We start from the raw sequence: 18,889 nt of genomic DNA, 5'->3' as shown, positions 1-18,889 counted from the left end.
TAAATGTACTCAACTGTGCTATTTTGAGAGACACTGAAGTTGAACTAAAATGTGCTTTTAATATACTATATCTGTATTTTAAAAAAATATATTTAGTTACAACTAGAAATACACTTGAACCCTAATTTTAAACATTTATAAATATATTTAAGATGTTAAAGCATAATAGTAATGTATTAAAAGAATATACAAAATGTGAAAGCAGTGTGCTAAAATACACTTTAAGTATACTTAGTACACTTTTCAGTAATGTACTAAAAGTGCTCTATTTTCGCACACTAATTTTGTACTTAATGTACTAAAAGATAGTATTAAGTATATGTAAGATAAACTTAATACCATCTAAGTGTATTCAACTGTGCTATTTTGAGACACCCTGAAATTGAATTAAATGTGCTTTTAACATACTATATCTGTATTTAAAAAAAATATATATTTAGTTACAACTAGAAATACACTTGAACCCTAATTTTAAACATTTAAATATATTTATGACTAATTTAAAGTATAATAGTAATATATTAAAAGAATATAGAAATTGTAAAAAAAGTGTGCTAAATACTGTAATAAAAGTGCTCTATTTTCCCAAACTAATTTTGTATTTAATGTACTAAAAAATTAGTTTTAAGTACATTTTAAGATAAACTTAAGTACATCTAAGTGTACTCAACAGTGCTATTATGAGACACCATGAAGCTGATCTAAAATGTGCTTTTAAAATACTAGACATTTATTTAAAGAATATATTTTGAAGGGATCCCTGGTGAAAAAAATATATAATTAAATGCAATTAAAATACAGTTAAATACCCGCAAATACATTTTTAGTACATTGTTATTTTTTGTGTTTGATGGTTTTACACTATAAAAATACTAATTAAAAGTATGTTTATACTTCAGTAGGACTTTAGTACACTTGACAAAGTATACCAAATTCCAGTAATACTTAAATACATTTTTAGTGTACTACAATAAAGTACACTACAGAAGAAACATCCAAAACAGTTGTATTAATGTGACCTGAGGAGTGACACAAACAACAGAGATAGGTTCCACTTGCAGGTTTAATCAGTGGTCAGGCAAGCAATAGTCAATACAGGTGCAAACAGACATACAAGGGAAGTCCAGAATCGTAGTCAAAGGATCAGGCGAGTGGTCAGAAGGCAGGCGGCAGACTAAGACACACGGGCTAACAAGGCTAGGGTCAAAACACAGGAAAACAACACTATGAAACACGTTGTAGTGTTACTTTACAGTTAACAAGACTCTGCAATGTAAATGAGTGAGTGTGTTGCTTAAATAGTGTGGGCAGTCAGTCTCTGACAATCCTCAGGTGGTGCGAGTGTAATCATTCTAGATGAGGAAGCATGTGTGAGTGTGAGTGGAGTGCATGTATGAAAATGTAGTCCAGAAATGGCAGAATTGTAGTCCATGTTTATTGTGAATGAAGTTATCGTGACAATTAGTGTGTTTTTCAAAAGTGTGCTTTAAATGCTTTAAATATTAGTTGATTTTTAGTACACTGTTTACATAATAATCCTAAGTTTAAAATAAGTTAATATTTAAAAAATCTATTAGTAATGTATTGTAGTAGAAGTACATTTTCCCAAAACTTAAGTACACTTAATGTGAATGTAATATTATCACTAACACTTAAATAAATTTTGAGTGGGGTAATTTTAAGTTTATATTAAATTGACTTTATTAAAAACCTATTAATATAAACTTAAAACACACAAGAACAGGGGACTCTAACAGTTCAAGATAAAGGCAGTACTACGGATCTATTATTCTGGGCAAGCCAATTGGAGTACAAATCTTAGTATGCTTCAGTGTCTGATGGTTAGGAAAAAAAAATTCTCTATGAGTAGAAAGCAGTACAGGACGGCTTAAAAAAAGAAATTAGAGTGCCTTAGTATTCAGCATCTACAAACATTAATGTGTTAACCCAAAATGTTTTAATCAGATGTGGGATCTATAGATCAATATTCTGAATTTAGCTCCAGCCTAATATTTGAGCCCTTATATAAAGTAATAAATTCCCTATAACCTAACAGGGAAGGGAATAAGTAAGGCATGAGGAAAAAAATTGAATAAAAATTAAGAAGGGAGAAAATAATGCTATTAATGATGATAATAATAGAAAAATTAAAAGCTTTTCCCCAAATGGCAAAACCAAAAACAAAATTAAATATGAACTAAGTATGGAATAGATTATTGGGAACTTGATTTAAAATAAATAATAATAAAATAAAACTGGACAGCAGTATAAAAAAGAAGAAAAAAAAAACAGAAGGCAGTAAAATTAATATAAATGAAAGTAACAAAATAATTAATAATAACCAAAAGGAAGTAAAAGCAGACCAATAATCTATACGTTGATAACTAAAATATTGTTTGGATAAAATGCTAACAGGGAAAATGAAGTGCTTAATCGAAATTAAAACTAATTAAACTCCAAACAATTTGACTATTTCAGACCACATAAGACACAATAGTGGGTGAACAAAAGAAGAAGAGCAGGGGGAGACAGTGGGGAGGTTTTTCATAGTTGTACTTTACATCCAGTTAGCCTTAATGCTAATAGTTGGAATTATTTAGACGCAAAGGGTTAGTTTACTTAAGCTTAGCTGGCGTTAGCCGCTAGCGAGTTGTTAAGAGTTACGCTTCACGTCCCAGTTAGCCTTTTGTTAATAGCTGGTATTATTTAGACGCGGAAAATTGGTTTACTTAAGCCGTAGCTGGTATTAGCAACGAGTGAGTTCACCCGTCTGTGGAATGAGCTGCCTCGCCCGGAGGGGGCGGTTCTTGTTCTGGGGGTGTGGCTACGTCTTTCATGAGCGTGACGGGCGCGCGCACATCACTTGTGTGATGAGCCAATGAGCGCTCAAAGGCGCCGTTTATTTAGAGTGAGATTTTAATACATGCATTGAATGCAGCTCAATTCACCGGCGATGAAATACAAATCACAGGGATTCAATTAAAACGGTCATCTCTTATATCATGTTACAGTAACACAGATTTATGATATCTGATGATTACATTTAGACAAACAAACATAAAATGCGAGACGTCTCTCGAGGCAGTGCACATTTTACGCACAGATTGGTCTAGACTAAAATAAGCTGCAATTGCAGCAGTAATGCACACATATCTTTTGGCCAATCAAGTTTCCCAGTAATTCTTTCAAACACTACAAAATATGCATCAGCTTCAGTCTCCCAAAATGATAAGACTAATTTAATATACCTACTTGCATCGAATGGAGCATCATTAAACTGCTGAGTGGAACTAGATTCGACCTGTGATGCAATTAATAGAGGAGTCGTACTCCGGCTTTTTTTAATTATTAAGTCCAATTCTTAAAAGGGCACCTATTTTACTACATTTTAAAGATTTAAGATAAGTCTTTTGTGTCTCTAGAATGTGTCTAAAGTTTCAGCCCAAAACACCCATCAGATTACTTGTTTTTTGTTAGGATTTTCTTCTTTAAACACCATGTACTTGTTTTTTTGGCCTGTGCCTTTAATGCTGGTTCTCCCTGCCCACCTTTACCACATGCCTGTCTAAGTGTGCCTCCGTTTGTGAGAAATACTACTGTAAGAACTTTTCATTAATTTTCTTTTTGGCTTAGTCTCCATGTCACACGTTTAATTTTTTTAACCAGTGCTGTATGGATATCTGTTATGTAGATGTAAAAAATAAACCTGATTTAAAGTCCACAAACCAGGATTGAAGCATCATCTTTTAAAATTGTACTGACACATGGCTGTGGTGATAAAGTAAAGCTGAAGTAAATCACTGTAATTTAATAAAAACATGCACTGTTTTAAAAACTTGTAAAATTCATTCTTGCTCACATTTGATGATGATTGATGATCCCAGCGAGCGAAGACATGTCAATACGTGGCTGTCAATCAATTTGGTGGACAGGGAATGCATTCAACTCAGCTCATCTCAGCATTCAACACCATAGTGCCTGCCAAGCTGGTTGTGAAGCTCCAGGCTCTGGGTCTACACAGCTCTCTGTGCAACTGGATCCCGGACTTCCTGGACAGCACACGTGCTGCTGATGATGTGACAATAAAAGTGATTTGATTTGATTTGAAGCTGCACTACTTCGTCAAGTTGCGGTGGGCCTCAAAGTGGGAGGGATTTGGATCTAATTTTAATGTCAAGAAATAAAAAAAGAGGCTTATTTCCTTGAATCACCCCAATATGACAGTGGTAACACTATACCGTCACACAGTTATGTCCAAACAGCTTACAAAATATCATCATTGGTGCCCTTTAAGTTTTACAGCCAAAACGGGGTCAAAACATTCAATAGAATCTGCGTTTGGGGAGACTCAACCCATGCCCTCTGTTTCCCACCCACTTTTGTCTGAAGACATTGGTAATATGCTGTTGTTGTAAAAAAAAAAAAATGAGTGAAAAAGAAGAGAGAACCCAGTCCAGGAGACTCGAAACAAGCAGAATTCCTTTATTGAGACGTGTTGGTTAATCTGCAGTCATACAGCGTCTTTAAGATGTCCATGTGTCTGCAAGAGCCTACTAGAGGTCCGCAGTCTGCAAGTTCTTTCACAAGTCTCTCACAAGTTTCACACAAGTCTGAATTGAGACAAAGATTTCATGTCTATATTGTGTTCTTTGGAGGAGGGGATAAAGCTAAACAAAGCATGCAAATTCAGTATTGGAGTCAGCATGGCATAGGTGTTAAAAAACGGCCCAGCTACTGACCACACAAGTTAATCAACATAGGGTTTCTGTAGCATAAAAGCAACACCCGAAGACAAAGACAGAGTCGTTTAAAGCATTTGCATCACTGGCTTAGCCTGTAGTCAGAGAAATAAAGGTTAAATGTCCCTCCTAGCTGGGATGTTAATGAAATTATATAATTAAAAACCTAAGAATATAACTTTTTAGTTATACGTAGATTATTGTTAATTTGAAATTAGATCATATAAATTTATATTTCCACAGTTCCCCCTTTGAGAGTTATTTAAAAACTCTCACAAAAAAAATATAAATTTGTAAGCTTTCCTAAAACCATTCAATGGCTTCTGTTTGATAACAGAAGCCCCATCTTCTAGTCATGTAACTTGAAAAGTTACAGGCACATTTAACTTATTCTGTGTCATTTCAATATCTACGTAGATGTAAGTGTAGATTTCAAAACTGTTCACACGTTTATGACAATCATTTGTAATGTCATAAATCCTACATGATGACACAAAAATCATGTAGTTAAACTGCAGATCTTCTGAAAGTCCATGGCTTGTGAATAGTGTTCAGTCTTTTGTGAGGTGTGTTTTGTGGTTCTTCTCCAGCACAGAGTTGATCTGATGACTTCCTGTCATTCATGGATCTTCGTAGTGATGCTCTGGTTCAGAGTGTTTCTTGAGAAGATGCAGTGTTTGTGTTTACCTGCACACAGGAAAACAAGGAAACAGCAGACCAGCAGTATTCATGCATAGACTTGTATGATCATACAGTTTATGTGTCTAGTTATTCAGGTGATCGTATAGTGGTTGTGTTAAGTTGGTGATCGTATAGTGTTGTGTATTTTCTGTCTCCTAATCTTAAAGTTATGACACCTATAAAACAGTGAGGTGAGGATAAATGGGGAAAAAGGGAGTCTTCACCACAGGGTGTGGCCCCTGAAGCCTGTTGCTTTCAGTTCTGCCCTGGGCTCCTCACTGGTTTGTGTGTCCTGTTCTGTCCCTGAGTGTGGTGGGCAAACTTTAAAATGTGAGACACAAACTATCATTCAATAAATATCAGTCCTATCAGACATCATAACATTGAATGGGTAGTGGTGTAAATATGTGTTAAAACACATTCAAGGCTGTGAGTGGACTTAAGCAGAGTTCCCCAATACAAAGGAAGAAGTTTCCATTGTGTCTTTTTACAAAGAGTCTTTCATCTTAATTGTAAATGAACGGGGACATTAAGCACTCACAGCCAAAAAATGGTTAGCATCTTTGTGGACAGCTCAATGGATTTAGTGATGAAGGGCGGGGTATGTTGAGGGCATTTAGCAAACTGTTCAGAAGTTGATTTACCCTGTTCATCTCTTTAAAGTTCTTTTTATTCTTTCTACACTCCCTCATCCAATGTCCTTTTTTACCACAGTAATGACAACAGATGTTTTTCCTAAGACATTTGTGATTTGATGTCTTTTCTGTGTTGACCTTAGTGGCAGCTGCTTCAAATCTGACTCTGTCTTTGATGTAAGAGTCTCTTTCCCACAAAGCTAAACTGTTCATATTATTTCTGAGAGTGGTGGAAGACCAGGTGATGTTAAGAAATGGCAAAGCTTGTCTGTATTCAGTTGCAAGGCCATCTGACCAGATGCGGACTAGGGGTCCCTTATCATTTAGCACACTGTCCGAATTATCAGCTAATCCACTGTAAGTTATGGCGGATTGACAAAATCTCTCAGTGAATTCATTCACAGATTCATCTTTCCTTTGCACACAACAAGTCACTTTTGACCAGTCGATCTTTGGGCCAACAATGTTCTTTAGAGCTTTCAAAACACCCTCTCTCAAATCATCCTTACTGGCATGTTGTAATTTAGAGGTCACAGTATGCTCAAAACTGTTGAATTCAGATTCAGTGAGAATTTGAGACATTAGCTGGGTGACTTCTGTTAATGACATGTCATAAAGACGCATTTTGCTGATTAGTGCTCTGTTAAACTCTGAAAAATTTGTGCGTGCTGATGGTAAGCTTTGAGACAGTCTGTCTATTTCTCTAGGTCCTAGTGTTCTTGAACCTGTTTGAACTTGAACAACAGAAGTGTTGTTGTGTGAACTCTCAGTTCTCTTAGATCTTCTGGCACCACAAACCTCTACTGAGCCTATAGGTAAATCGCTATCTGACTGGATGGAAATGTCTGTTTCAGAGACAATTTGTAAGTCAGGATGTTTATTATCAGGCTGACTAACCTCCTCAATGTCAGTTTTTGATTTCTTGAGGTTCAGTTGTTTTGTTAATGAGGTTATCTTAGCATGAAGCTCTTGGATCTGTTTCTCTAATTCTGATTTAGCTTGAGCTTGTTGTTTAGCTCGAGATAAACTGAATTCTCTGTAGCAGCAGATAATGCCTTTCACATTGTTTTTGCGAATGCATGCATCAAGCACTTTCTTGCATTCATCTAATGTCCAAACATCATCTGGGTCAATGCTAAATTTCTTTGTCAAATTTAGTCTGACTGACTCTGTAATTGAGTCCATGTGCTGTTGTAGCAGCGATTTGAAATCCTGATCTGACAATAAAGGAGTTGTTAAACTACCTTTTTCAGTTGTAGTGATCAGTCTTGTATTCTGTCTGAACATTTTGTGAGCTTATTGTCACAAAGTAAAAATACTAAAACTTTTCAGATGAAAGTGTAGTAATTTCTTCTCTGGCGAAACAGAGGGTAACAATATTAGCACATGTTGCTAAAACTTCCTGCCTGAACAAGAGTTAACATAAATTAGCTTGTATACCTAAAACTTCTCTGGTTGAACAGAGGGAAAACAAAATAAAAGAAAAGAAAATAGCGCATAAGGCTTAATTTCTCTGAAGAGAGGATAACTTTTTAAAAGAAAATAGCACGTAAGGCTTTACTTCTCTGTCTGAACAGAGGATAAAACTGTTACTTCTCTATTGAAATAGAGAATAACTTTTTGTTAAACAAACCCTGCAGCTGTTTGTTAACTTTTCTCTGATGGAGCAGAGAATAACCATGTGTATAGACTGGTCTGTATGGTTCTTTTGATAGAGTGAAACTCACCAAATCGAGGTTAAGCTGCAAAGATTCAGTCTGGAGTGATCTGATCTTTGTATTCAGGTAGCTTCAATGTTCATCAGGGTTGGAGTCAGCAAATAGTTGAGAATTTGTGACGTCCGCTGAGTGACTTCAAATTGCCGTTGAGCTGAAGATTCTGTCTGAAGAAGTTTCCTTGATCTTGAAGGTTCAAGTTGAATTCCAGGTGGATTTCAGTCTTTTGTGGCAAATTGTTGAGAATTTGATGATTTCTGTCTCTATCCGGCTCACGGCACCAAGTTGTTGTAAAAAAAATAAATGAGTGAAAAAGAAGAGAGAACCCAGTCCAGGAGACTCGAAACAAGCAGAATTCCTTTATTGAGACGTGTTGGTTAATCTGCAGTCATAAAGCGTCTTTAAGATGTCCATGTGTCTGCAAGAGCCTACTAGAGGTCCGCAGTCTGCAAGTTCTTTCACAAGTCTCTCACAAGTTTCACACAAGTCTGAATTGAGACAAAGATTTCATGTCTATATTGTGTTCTTTGGAGGAGGGGATAAAGCTAAACAAAGCATGCAAATTCAGTATTGGAGTCAGCATGGCATAGGTGTTAAAAAACGGCCCAGCTACTGACCACACAAGTTAATCAACATAGGGTTTCTGTAGCATAAAAGCAACACCCGAAGACAAAGACAGAGTCGTTTAAAGCATTTGCATCACTGGCTTAGCCTGTAGTCAGAGAGATAAAGGTTAAATGTCCCTCCTAGCTGGGATGTTAATGAAATTATATAATTAAAAACCTAAGAATATAACTTTTCAGTTATACGTAGATTATTGTTAATTTGAAATTAGATGATATAAATTTATATTTCCACACTGTCTTTCACCTATTCATTACACAAGAAATCTTTCATGACCTTATTTGTTGACTCTCTTGGAACGTTAACGTTAAAAAACTCAGACATAACAATTAAATATTTTTTTCTGCATTTCTCAAATACTTTTAAAGATGGTGAAAGCATAAAGGAAAGCATATATTTTTTCAATTCATCTTTATTTCTATAGCGCTTTTACAATGTAGATTGTGTCAAAGTATTGACCTAAGATTAAAGATTATAGTAAATTGAAACAGTGTAAGTTCAGTTTAGTGTGGTTTTATTTTCACTGCTGACAGTGAAATCCATCGATTCGCATCTTCACAAGTCCTGAACCATGCAAGCTAGTGGTGACAGTGGCAAGGAACAAACTTCACCAATTGAACAAAGTGATGGGAAAAAAACCTTAAGAGAAACCAGGCTAAGTTGAGACGTAAGGTGCTATAATACACCCAGAGCTCCCTTAAATACTGGGGAGTAAAGACGTTCAGGGTTTTGTTGGTAGTCAACAAACTGTTTAAATTGATTCAATATTTATTAGGGAGCCAATGCAATGATAAAAGAACTGTAATATGAGTAATAGGATTATATTTCTTTGTTTTAGAAAGCACTCTAGCAGCTGCATTTTGAAGAAGATAAAGTTTGTTAATTAGGCCTACAGGCAATAATGAATAAGATTTTCTACATAAGACATTGATAGCATATGTCGAAGTTTGGCAATATGTTTAAAAAAATATATCTTTTTTTTTTTTTTTTTTTTTTTAAATACAGTTTTACAGATGCTTGAAATCTGGCCTTCAAACAAAAGGTTGCTATAAAAAATCATCCCCAAATTTTTGACTGAAGATGAGGACTGAACTAAGAATCCATCAAGGGTTAGACCATGCTCTAGGTTTTTGCGTGTGAAAAACGGGTTCAATAAGCAAGACCTCAGTTTTATCTAAATATATACTGTATATCATGCATTCATGTTTGCATGTAAATGTATTATATCAAATAAGCAGTAACAGGTAATTAATTTTTTTTAAACATTTCAAATGTCCTGACTTGATGTCCTGCTATAATTGTGCCCTTGTAGATTTGTTTTATTGTCTTGCACAAAGTAGGTCAATTTAAATAAAAAAAATAATAATTCACTTGTCACTTTTTTTTTCTCTTGACCTATAAAGGACAAGACAGGCCTCCCAATTAGCACATACTTCAGTGCAGTGAAGTTGCGATGGCTAATGGATAATGTGGAAAAGGTCCATGAGGCTGTGCTTTCCCACAGGGCCATGTTTGGAACAGTTGACTCCTGGCTTATCTGGGTAAGAGCAGCGGCAGTTAAGTATCACTCATTTATCTTTGTATGATTTGTATAATCTTAGAGTTAAAGCACAAAAGGTAAGATTGGGGCATAGATTTGAGGTAATCCAAGGATGCCAAGAATAAGGAATGATAAATGATTTCTATAAAATAATGAGTCTTATGCCTAATGAGACTGCAAGATAAACTCAAGCACATAGACATGGAGTTTGAGTATAAAGTAATTATTCTGTAAATATTTAAAATTTTGGAAATCTTATGCTATAATCCTTACTTTCAGTGCTTGACTGGTGGGAAAAATGGAGGTGTTCACTGCACAGATGTGACCAATGCAAGTCGGACCATGCTTTTCAATATTCACACAATGGACTGGGATCCAGAGCTGTGCATGTACGTAGAAATTTGCATTTATAAGTTAATGTTAAATATAAATATTTTGTATTAATATTTTATTTTACAAAAAATAAAATAAAAGTTTGTCACAAACAGATGCTCTGCCCCAAAACAATTAAAAAAAATTATTTTATATGCCTCCTGAAATACCAGAAATAAGATGCCTGATTTTGTTCATAGAAACACTCAAATTATTTTCTCCATTGGGGTGTCTGGGTTTGTGTATACTTTTTGCACCTTATGTACAGGTGTTTCAGTTAAGTGCTCGTGTACATCAAATGCAATCCTTGTGTCCGTTCTTCGTACGTGGATTACTCAATTAGCTGGATTTGGATGTTGACGATTTGACACGATCCAGGATCGTTTCGTTCTTCAAAGCTGATCTGAGAGTTGTTGTCATAGCAACAGTTCTGCTAGGTCAAACCTGATCGGGAGCAGGTTCAATTCATATAAACAGGATTAGATCGGCTTAGTTCAAGCAAAGATAATACAGAAAGTATGTTGCGAATTCTGATATTTTCTTACAGTAAAAGTTATATACACTTGGGAAAATGGTACATATTTTTTAACTATATATATATATATAAAGTTATAGTCATAAAATAAATAAAGTTATACATATTAATAAAACGTATGCAATCTGCACCCTTGAAATGAAAGTACAAAGACTGCCACCTGGTGGTGCAAAGAGAAAACTTATTGATATTAACTTTTTAGATCGCTGTAGTACAAATTGTGTATAATAGAAATGCACAATATGTGACTTTTTTTTTTAAAGCAATAATACATTTATGCAGTCATGAACATGTTTTGATAGTTAATATGCCGGTGATTTGATGCTTCACAAAAGTTGCAAAAGCCTACCAATATGAAAATGCTTTTGTAAACAACCAGTTATTCTTTACACCGATTAAAAAACGGCTACTATGATAAAGAAAATCGTCTCTAAATGTAGTACTAAATACACTGATTTGCATTGAAATACATGATGAATACTCTTGACACATGAAAGTGTAAAGCCTGCACAACAAATGTGCAAGGTTATTGCGTGTCATATTTAACAAGCCGTTTACTGCTAATTTGAATTGAATATTAATCAGATGATGTCATTACGCTGCTGTGACGTCAACCAATCGTTGCATTGCTGATCATGATTTCGAGGATCGATAGATCTGTCCTTCACAACAGACGCAGCGATCTCAGATCAGTTTATCCAGACATTCTAATCTGATTCGCGAACTTGTTTGAAGAACCAAATTAGCGAGAGATCAGTTATCAAGATTAAAAGATCCAGGATCTGCCAAATCATCTTAGATCATTTAAGCAAGGTACGAAGAACGGACCCCTTGTTTAACATGGACAAAAAGAATAATGACTGACCATACATAATGTCTTGCTGTTGTGTGTATGCCTGAAATGTTGTATTTTTTAAGTTGTTACCACATTATAATGACAGAATGTGTTATATCAAGTTAGTATTGTTTGAAACCACAGTTCAAGAATATCAATGGAAAATGTAGTCAAACAAACAAATACTTGGAAAAAGAAAAAATATAGAAATATACAGGAGTTGGTTAATAAAATCGTAAGGCCTGCTTTTAGACCACAATAATTTATTAGTATGGTGTATGGCCAAGTCCTGAACATTGGCCAGAGGGATTGCGAGCCATTGGTCTTGCAGAATAGTGGCCTGGGGCCTCATGTATCAACACTGCGTACGCACAAAAACTTTGTGTACGCCGGGTTTCACGCTCAGAATCGCTCACGTTTGGATTTACTAACAATGAACTGAACGTGGGAATGTGCGCAGCTTCACGGCAGCTTTCTGGCAGGCGTACGCACATTTTTTGTGCGTGTCTGTTTTATTTCCATTGGCGACTCCTTGAGGCAGTTGTGTTAAATTGCTCTCTACAAAGTGTCTGAGCCTTGCAATGGCAGCTGTATGAGACGGGTTCAGCAGGTATATAAGGTTTCCATACCATACATTTGACCAGCTAAACATTAAAGCACAATTTGCATCAGTCGCCTGTTTTCCCAATGTAATCTGAGCGATCTACCGCACGCACATTGCTATAAAGACACTATTTGAAGATGAATTTGCATGCGTGAATCAGAAACATTTCCATTCAATAAATGTGCAAATAAAATATGATGCTTATTGATATGAACTTATTGATGATTCCTACTTGTCTTTCTCGTGATAAATAGTTGGCAAAATCTGATGTGTAGCGGGGGAAAAAACAAGAAAGAGTTCATCAGACGCTGGATTCGAGCCGAGCTCTGCTTGAACGTATCAATTTATGATCACATGCGTCTTACGAGCGCGCCACTGAGACTGTTAAGCATCCTGCAACATTTTACAGATATAAACCACACTATTTCTTTTTTTTAATGCACTCAGTGCAATGTTCAGACCCAACTGTGTTAACCGCATCAGCTAAACTCTCCCACTCTATTTTTTTCTTTTGTTGTTAATTCGAGAACAAACTTGCAAATAACACTGCTTTTCTCCGGTCTACCTCCGAAAGGAGCACCTCCAATTCACATTCTGTTCAAAGTTTCTCTTTTTGCTTGCTTTTGACATTGCTTTTTCGTTGAATTTTTCCATTAGCATAGTCATTAGCATATTCATACGGGGGAGGAGGCAGGGAGGGGTTTTGTGCTCGTGCTTGTTGCGTCAGTTTCACGTTCATTCAGATGTACAAAAGAATATGCGTGAGATTCGGCGTACGCATTGTTTCATACATCTGAAATTTTTTCTGCGTACGCACATTTACAGCGTGTGCGTACGCAATGTTTTAGTAAGATTTCCACGCAAGTCTTCGTACATGAGGCCCCTGGTCACTACTTGATGCTGGTGGAAGAAAATGTTTTTAGACACACTCTTCCCAATCTTCCCAAATTTGCTTTTCAAATTTACTTTGACTTGTTTCATTGCAGGCAATATTAAAGGGTCATGAAACACCAAAACACATTTTTTGAGCTGTTGACAGTCGTATATGTGTCCCACACTGCTAAAAACACTATTAGGACACCTATATTTCACTAAAAAGTGTAAATTGGTTGTTTTTGCGTCATTTCAAGCAAATTCGTTCTTCCGGTTTAAAACAAATTTTTGAAGCTGCGTCACGGTCATGACATAATAGCGTTGTATTCCAGCGTGCAGGCTGGACGTCTGTGCCAGAGTGTGTCTTATTACGTCTTACAGTGTGATGCATTAATGCATGAGTAAGGCTTGGTTCAAACCAATCAGCGCGCTCTATTGTGCAACTTCATTAATATTCATTACTGTCACAGTGTTTAGACGACACACACACCACGTTGTATTGGCAAACAAGCGTGAAGTGTTGCTTTTATTGTTCGCTGCAGTTAAGTTTCGTTTTCATTTTCTCTCTGTGAGAGCTCATCTGGAGTCACGTGTGGATTAACAGTGAACGCGATGCTCGACAACAATAACTTACATGTCTAAGGAGGAACATTGTTTACCTGAGAGCTATTCTCATCTGCAAACGCTGAGATCCAGATTCGCTTGTAGTCTTCTCTTAATAAAGACGCGGCTCTAGTTGCTGGTGATTGTCCTGTCTCTACAGATTTGGTAAGTGAGCGACCAGTGCTCTTTGTTTATTCAGTTTGTTCGTATCGAACGAAGTTAACTATTGCACCGAGTGTAAACATGTTAGCACCACAACCAAACTTTAACCTCGTGTAGGGTTTTCACCGCATTTTGTGACCGGAATAACACACGCGACTTTCTGACGCTACCTGCCGTGTGCATCTAAGTTTCCAGGAAATGCGGAGGGTTTTTTTTCTCTCATTTGTCGTGCGGTATCAAACATTGCATGAAAAATTCACGCTTACTCGCGCGTGCCCAAATAGACACTCCCACACCATCCCACTTTAGTTCCTCCGACACTCCCCCCTAAACAGAGATGGACACTCACTTTTCTGACTTTTTCCAAAGTAGAGGTGTGAAAACACCCTGCTGAAACGAGGAGGTTTCATGGCCCCTCGTTTCAGCAGGGTTTTTTCACACCCCTAGGTAGGAAAGTGGGCGTGTCCTGCTCTGTTTAAGGGGCAGTGTTGGAGGAGGGGAAGAGGGAAGGTCCGTAACAATTTGCATAAAAACGGGAGTGTCGGTTTGGGCATGTGCTGATTTTCACAGAGGCAAAACAAACCCACAGACGCTGGGCAGAAAAAAAAAAGACTGTGTTTACATGGACATCAGTAATCAATTTTTTTGCCAAATTATTAAATGGTGGACTTTAACTGCAGTTTGGCTCTTTCTTTCAGGAATTTTATTCATGCCTCTCATGACAAACGAGATATTTCATTCGAGGAGCTGCTGGAAGCTTGTATTTTAATGCAATGTTTGATACCGCACGGCAAATGAGAGAAAAAACCCTCCGAATTTCTCTGTAACTTAGATGTACTCTGTAGGTAGCGTCAGAAAGCCGTGTGTGTTATTCCTGTCACAAAATGTGGCACAAATCCTACACGATGGTAAGTTTGAATGTGGTGCTTACATTGTTTACACTCAGAGTGCAGCTTTTAAATTTTTTCAGTCCATAATATTGTAGTGATATTAACGTACGGTAAACTTAACTATCTTAGAAATCATTTGACTAAGGTCTGTCTTTAAACACTGAAAGAGTACTGCTGACGATACGAACTAACTTTGCCTCTGAATAAACAAACAAAGACAGTTGGTCACTCACTTACCAAATCTGTAAAGACAGGACAATCAAAACCAACTGGAGCCGGGTCTTTATTAAAAGGAGACGAGCAGCAAATCCGGATTTTACCATTTCTATATGAGAAAAGCTCTCGGGTAAACAATGTTCCTTAGACAAGTATTACTGTCGCGCGTCGCGTGCACTAATCCACACGTGAATCCAGCTGCACTCTCATAGAGGGAAAATGAAAACAAAACCTTCACTGCAGCAAATTATAAATGCAACGCTGACGACCCGTATCTCCAAACATTTCTTGTTCTTCCGCTCGGCAACACAACGTGTCGTCTCTCTGCCATCTGAACACTGTACAGGCACAAACAGTCTTCGAAGCGGTCATGCATATTAATGAGGTTGCTCCGCATACACAATAGAGCGCGCTGGTTGGTTTGAACCAAAACTTACTCATAAATGAATGCAGCACACTCAGAGACATAATATGGTACTCCCAGGTACAGACGTCCAGTCTACACGCTGGAATACACACTAAGATCTCATGGCTGTGACGCAGCTTCAAAAATTCGTTTCAAACCGGAAGTAAGAATTTGCTTGAAATAACGCAAAAACAAACAATTTTCACTTTTTAGTGAAATATGTGTCCTAATAGTGTTTTTAGCAGTGTGGGACACATATATGACTGTAAGCAGCTCACAAAATGTGTTTTGGTGTTTTGTGACCCTTACACAATATATTTCTTTTGTCTAGTCAACTTCATTTAATTCGTAAATATACATCCTTTCCTATTAAACCTGCAACACATTCCAAAAAACGTTGGGAGAGGAGCAATTTCGGGCTAATAATCGGGTAAATTGTTTAAAAGTGCTGTGATTTGAAACAAAAGCTGCATCCATATAGTACGGTGGCCGGGAAGTGCAAAACAACATTACAAAGTTTAAAACACTTTTACAAAGCTCGAGACAAATTTACATTTTGAAAAACATTTTTACTTATCATCAGACACAATTACATAGGAAAAAACATTTTTACAAAGGACGAAACAAATTTACATTTTAGAAAACAAATTAACATGACGCAAAACACTTTTACAAATCCTGAAACAAATTTACAATTACAGATTCCCTACGGAAAGGGAATGTACCACACACCGGTAGTGACGCGGGGGAAAGTTGTTGTTGCTGGTGAGCGGGGTAAATTCGCGCTGTGGAGTACATGGCGTAAACGAAGTTTATGGTGACCAAACATGGACTGTAGTCGAGGGTTGTTTTGCCCGTTTATTATTTCACCTTCATCAAGAATTGTCATTCATCTATAAGGATGTCATCACATGGGATCAGGACTACTTTTTCAAACATTTGTCAAGTACTGCAATACGTAGTTACATCCACAAATGCCAATGAAAACTGTACTGTGCCCAAAGGAAGCCCTATGTTAAAAGTGTCCAGAAGCACTGTCGACTTCTCTGCACGAGAGGTGCAGAAAAGTACAAAAGTACATAGACATTTTGGAGCACAATATGTTGCCTTCAAGATGACGTATTTTCCAGAGACGCCCAGGCATATTTCAACAAGAAAGTTGTAACAGAAATTAGCTCATTTTATGAATATTAATAATCAACAATAACGGTTTACTCTTAATTATTAATATTCCGGCTTAAGCTTCAGTCAATTTGGTCAAACAAACATATGATTGTATATGATTTTGCCCACTCAACCGAGCAAACTCTCAGATTATAAATATTAATTATCAACAATTACGAATTATTTTTAATCATTAACATTCTGTTTTAATTTATTGTTAATTTGACCAAACAAACATAACCAGAGCCGCTGCTTTTCCGAGCGGACGCGGTAATGATCTATTCATTTAGAAAAGGGAATAATTACTACTTCTTGTGAAGTAGATTAATCATTCATAAGTTTTAATCAACTTATAACAGCTAGGCAGAGGAATCTGTGTTTCAGTGACTTTTTCTGTGAGGCGAACACTACAATTCATTTGATTATAAGGTGATTTATTGACTAGTCAGATCGGTAACGAACAAATGCACGAACATACATGAAACATAGAACAAAGGTAAACCACGTGGAGATAGGCTATACGGGTCTATAAAACATGTAACAAACAGAGAGAGATAGCAAACCGCGGAAATAGAGATTTCAGATAAAGAGTGGCAGTTCCACACACACCATTAAGGATCACCAAAATTATAAAAACACCTTTTTGATGAAAGGGGCACAGCTTATTTGCATAACTAAAAATACCTGGACTTTAATGTCTGGGGTCTCTCTCTTTATGCAAGTCTCTTCCGTCCGTGATGAAACTCCTTTGATGTCCCTTTTGATGCGTTAAGTTTGCAATACAGTTCGGAGGAATGCGATCGCAACTTTAAACTGAGTTTACTTTGCTGGAAAATAAGAAAACGTGGCTGGAAAGTCCATGCGGCATAGAAGAGCCGCTCGCCCCTCAAAGGGGCCACCTTTGGGAAGTTCTTTGTTTGGACTTCTGCCCAGATGTTGGGGGTCAGACTGGTTATACCTGCGGGTCACGTGACAACCCGTTCAGCATTCTTGACCAATGATTTCAGTGCAAAGTTTGAGCACGAAACCTTCCTTTGTCTCGAGGCTGCTCATATGCAAGTTTAAGTGTCCGCCTAAAGCATGCGGAGAGGCATTAATGCCGGGTATTAAAGAATGTAAGCAGTGCAAGCTATTATCATGCTCTATGCATCATGTGTTGTAAAATGTCAAGGGCAGTCCAACGACACCAGACATGGACAGGTACATCAACAATAAGAGCACATCGAAAAAACATCAACATAATTCCCACACTTACATTATTTATGCTCTAAAAAAGGCCTAAAGCAGGGGTGTCAAACTCAATTCCTGGAGGGGTTGTACAGGTAGGAAAGGTCAGAAATGAGATACAAAGTTTGCAAACATAACATTTTAGTTTTGTGCTGGTCCTTGATTTCTCAGTCCAATTTCTTTTTGGGGTAGTGTCCTTGTGGGTGTAGGGATGTGTGTGTGTGTAAGAAAGGAGGGGGGAAAGATCGGAATGTCTTTGAAGTCTCTAGATCCATCTCTCTGGATAAAGAAAGTGTCACGAAGGGTTTAATAAAACCAATAAGTAATTTTATCTGGGGACTGTACGCTAAAAAGTGCAAAACTACATTTTGCAAACATTACAAAGTCCTCGCTGCAGAGAAAAAAAGGAAACGGGTACTTGACTGGCCTGCCTGCAGTCCCAGTCCTAACCTGTCTCCAACAGAAAATGGGTGGTAAGGATGGGTTGTTTTTGAACGATTTTTTTCATATGGAACGAATCTTCTGTATGACTCGAGAATGATAGGTCTTCTCAGGAAGTCATTCGTGCACATGCGCAAATGAACATTTGTGGAGCTGGAGTAAAACATTTGTTCCTTTTTCGAGTTCTCTATCAGGTTTGTTTAATTTGTTCATCACGTGAAAGACTAAAGCCAATCATATGCATTTAGAGATGGAAAAAGATTTGATCCATTTATTTCTCAAGTCCTCGGGTTTGAGTCTTCTCTCTTTACATCACATGATAAACAATCGAGTCAAAACAAGAAGACTCGAAAGATGAACTAATTAAGGCTCCTTTCGGCTCTGTGTGCATTGGTAAAGCTTTAGTAAATGAACCACTGAAATTTAAAGACCTGTCAGAAGAGGTGAGCTGACATAATCATAGAAAAAAGACTAGATAAAAAATAAATAATTATATTCTGTTTCTTATAGCATTCAAGTTATAACTTGTTTGTAGTATAATCAACGTTTGGTGTAGTTGTAGAGCAGTTTGAAAGCAACTTGTATAATTTTCATAATTTTTGGGCAAATTGAACAAAATGAACAAAC

The 18,889-nt window shown here is 36.9% G+C and overlaps 1 protein-coding gene across 12 annotated transcripts in view; it reads left to right on the top strand.

The window, feature by feature from the left end:
* Positions 1–18,889, top strand: part of zgc:172295 — a 117,555-nt gene that overhangs the window by 31,794 nt on the left and 66,872 nt on the right. For all 12 annotated transcript variants that reach the window (NM_001114584.2, NM_001431102.1, NM_001431103.1 and 9 more), the window contains 2 exon segments: positions 9,798–9,935; positions 10,214–10,323. In NM_001114584.2, the coding sequence (NP_001108056.2) occupies positions 9,798–9,935; positions 10,214–10,323 (248 nt within the window).

This window comes from Danio rerio, chromosome 1, assembly GCF_049306965.1.
Source record: "Danio rerio strain Tuebingen ecotype United States chromosome 1, GRCz12tu, whole genome shotgun sequence".
NCBI lineage: Eukaryota > Metazoa > Chordata > Actinopteri > Cypriniformes > Danionidae > Danio > Danio rerio.
This window is presented reverse-complemented; position numbering and strand designations above follow the sequence as displayed.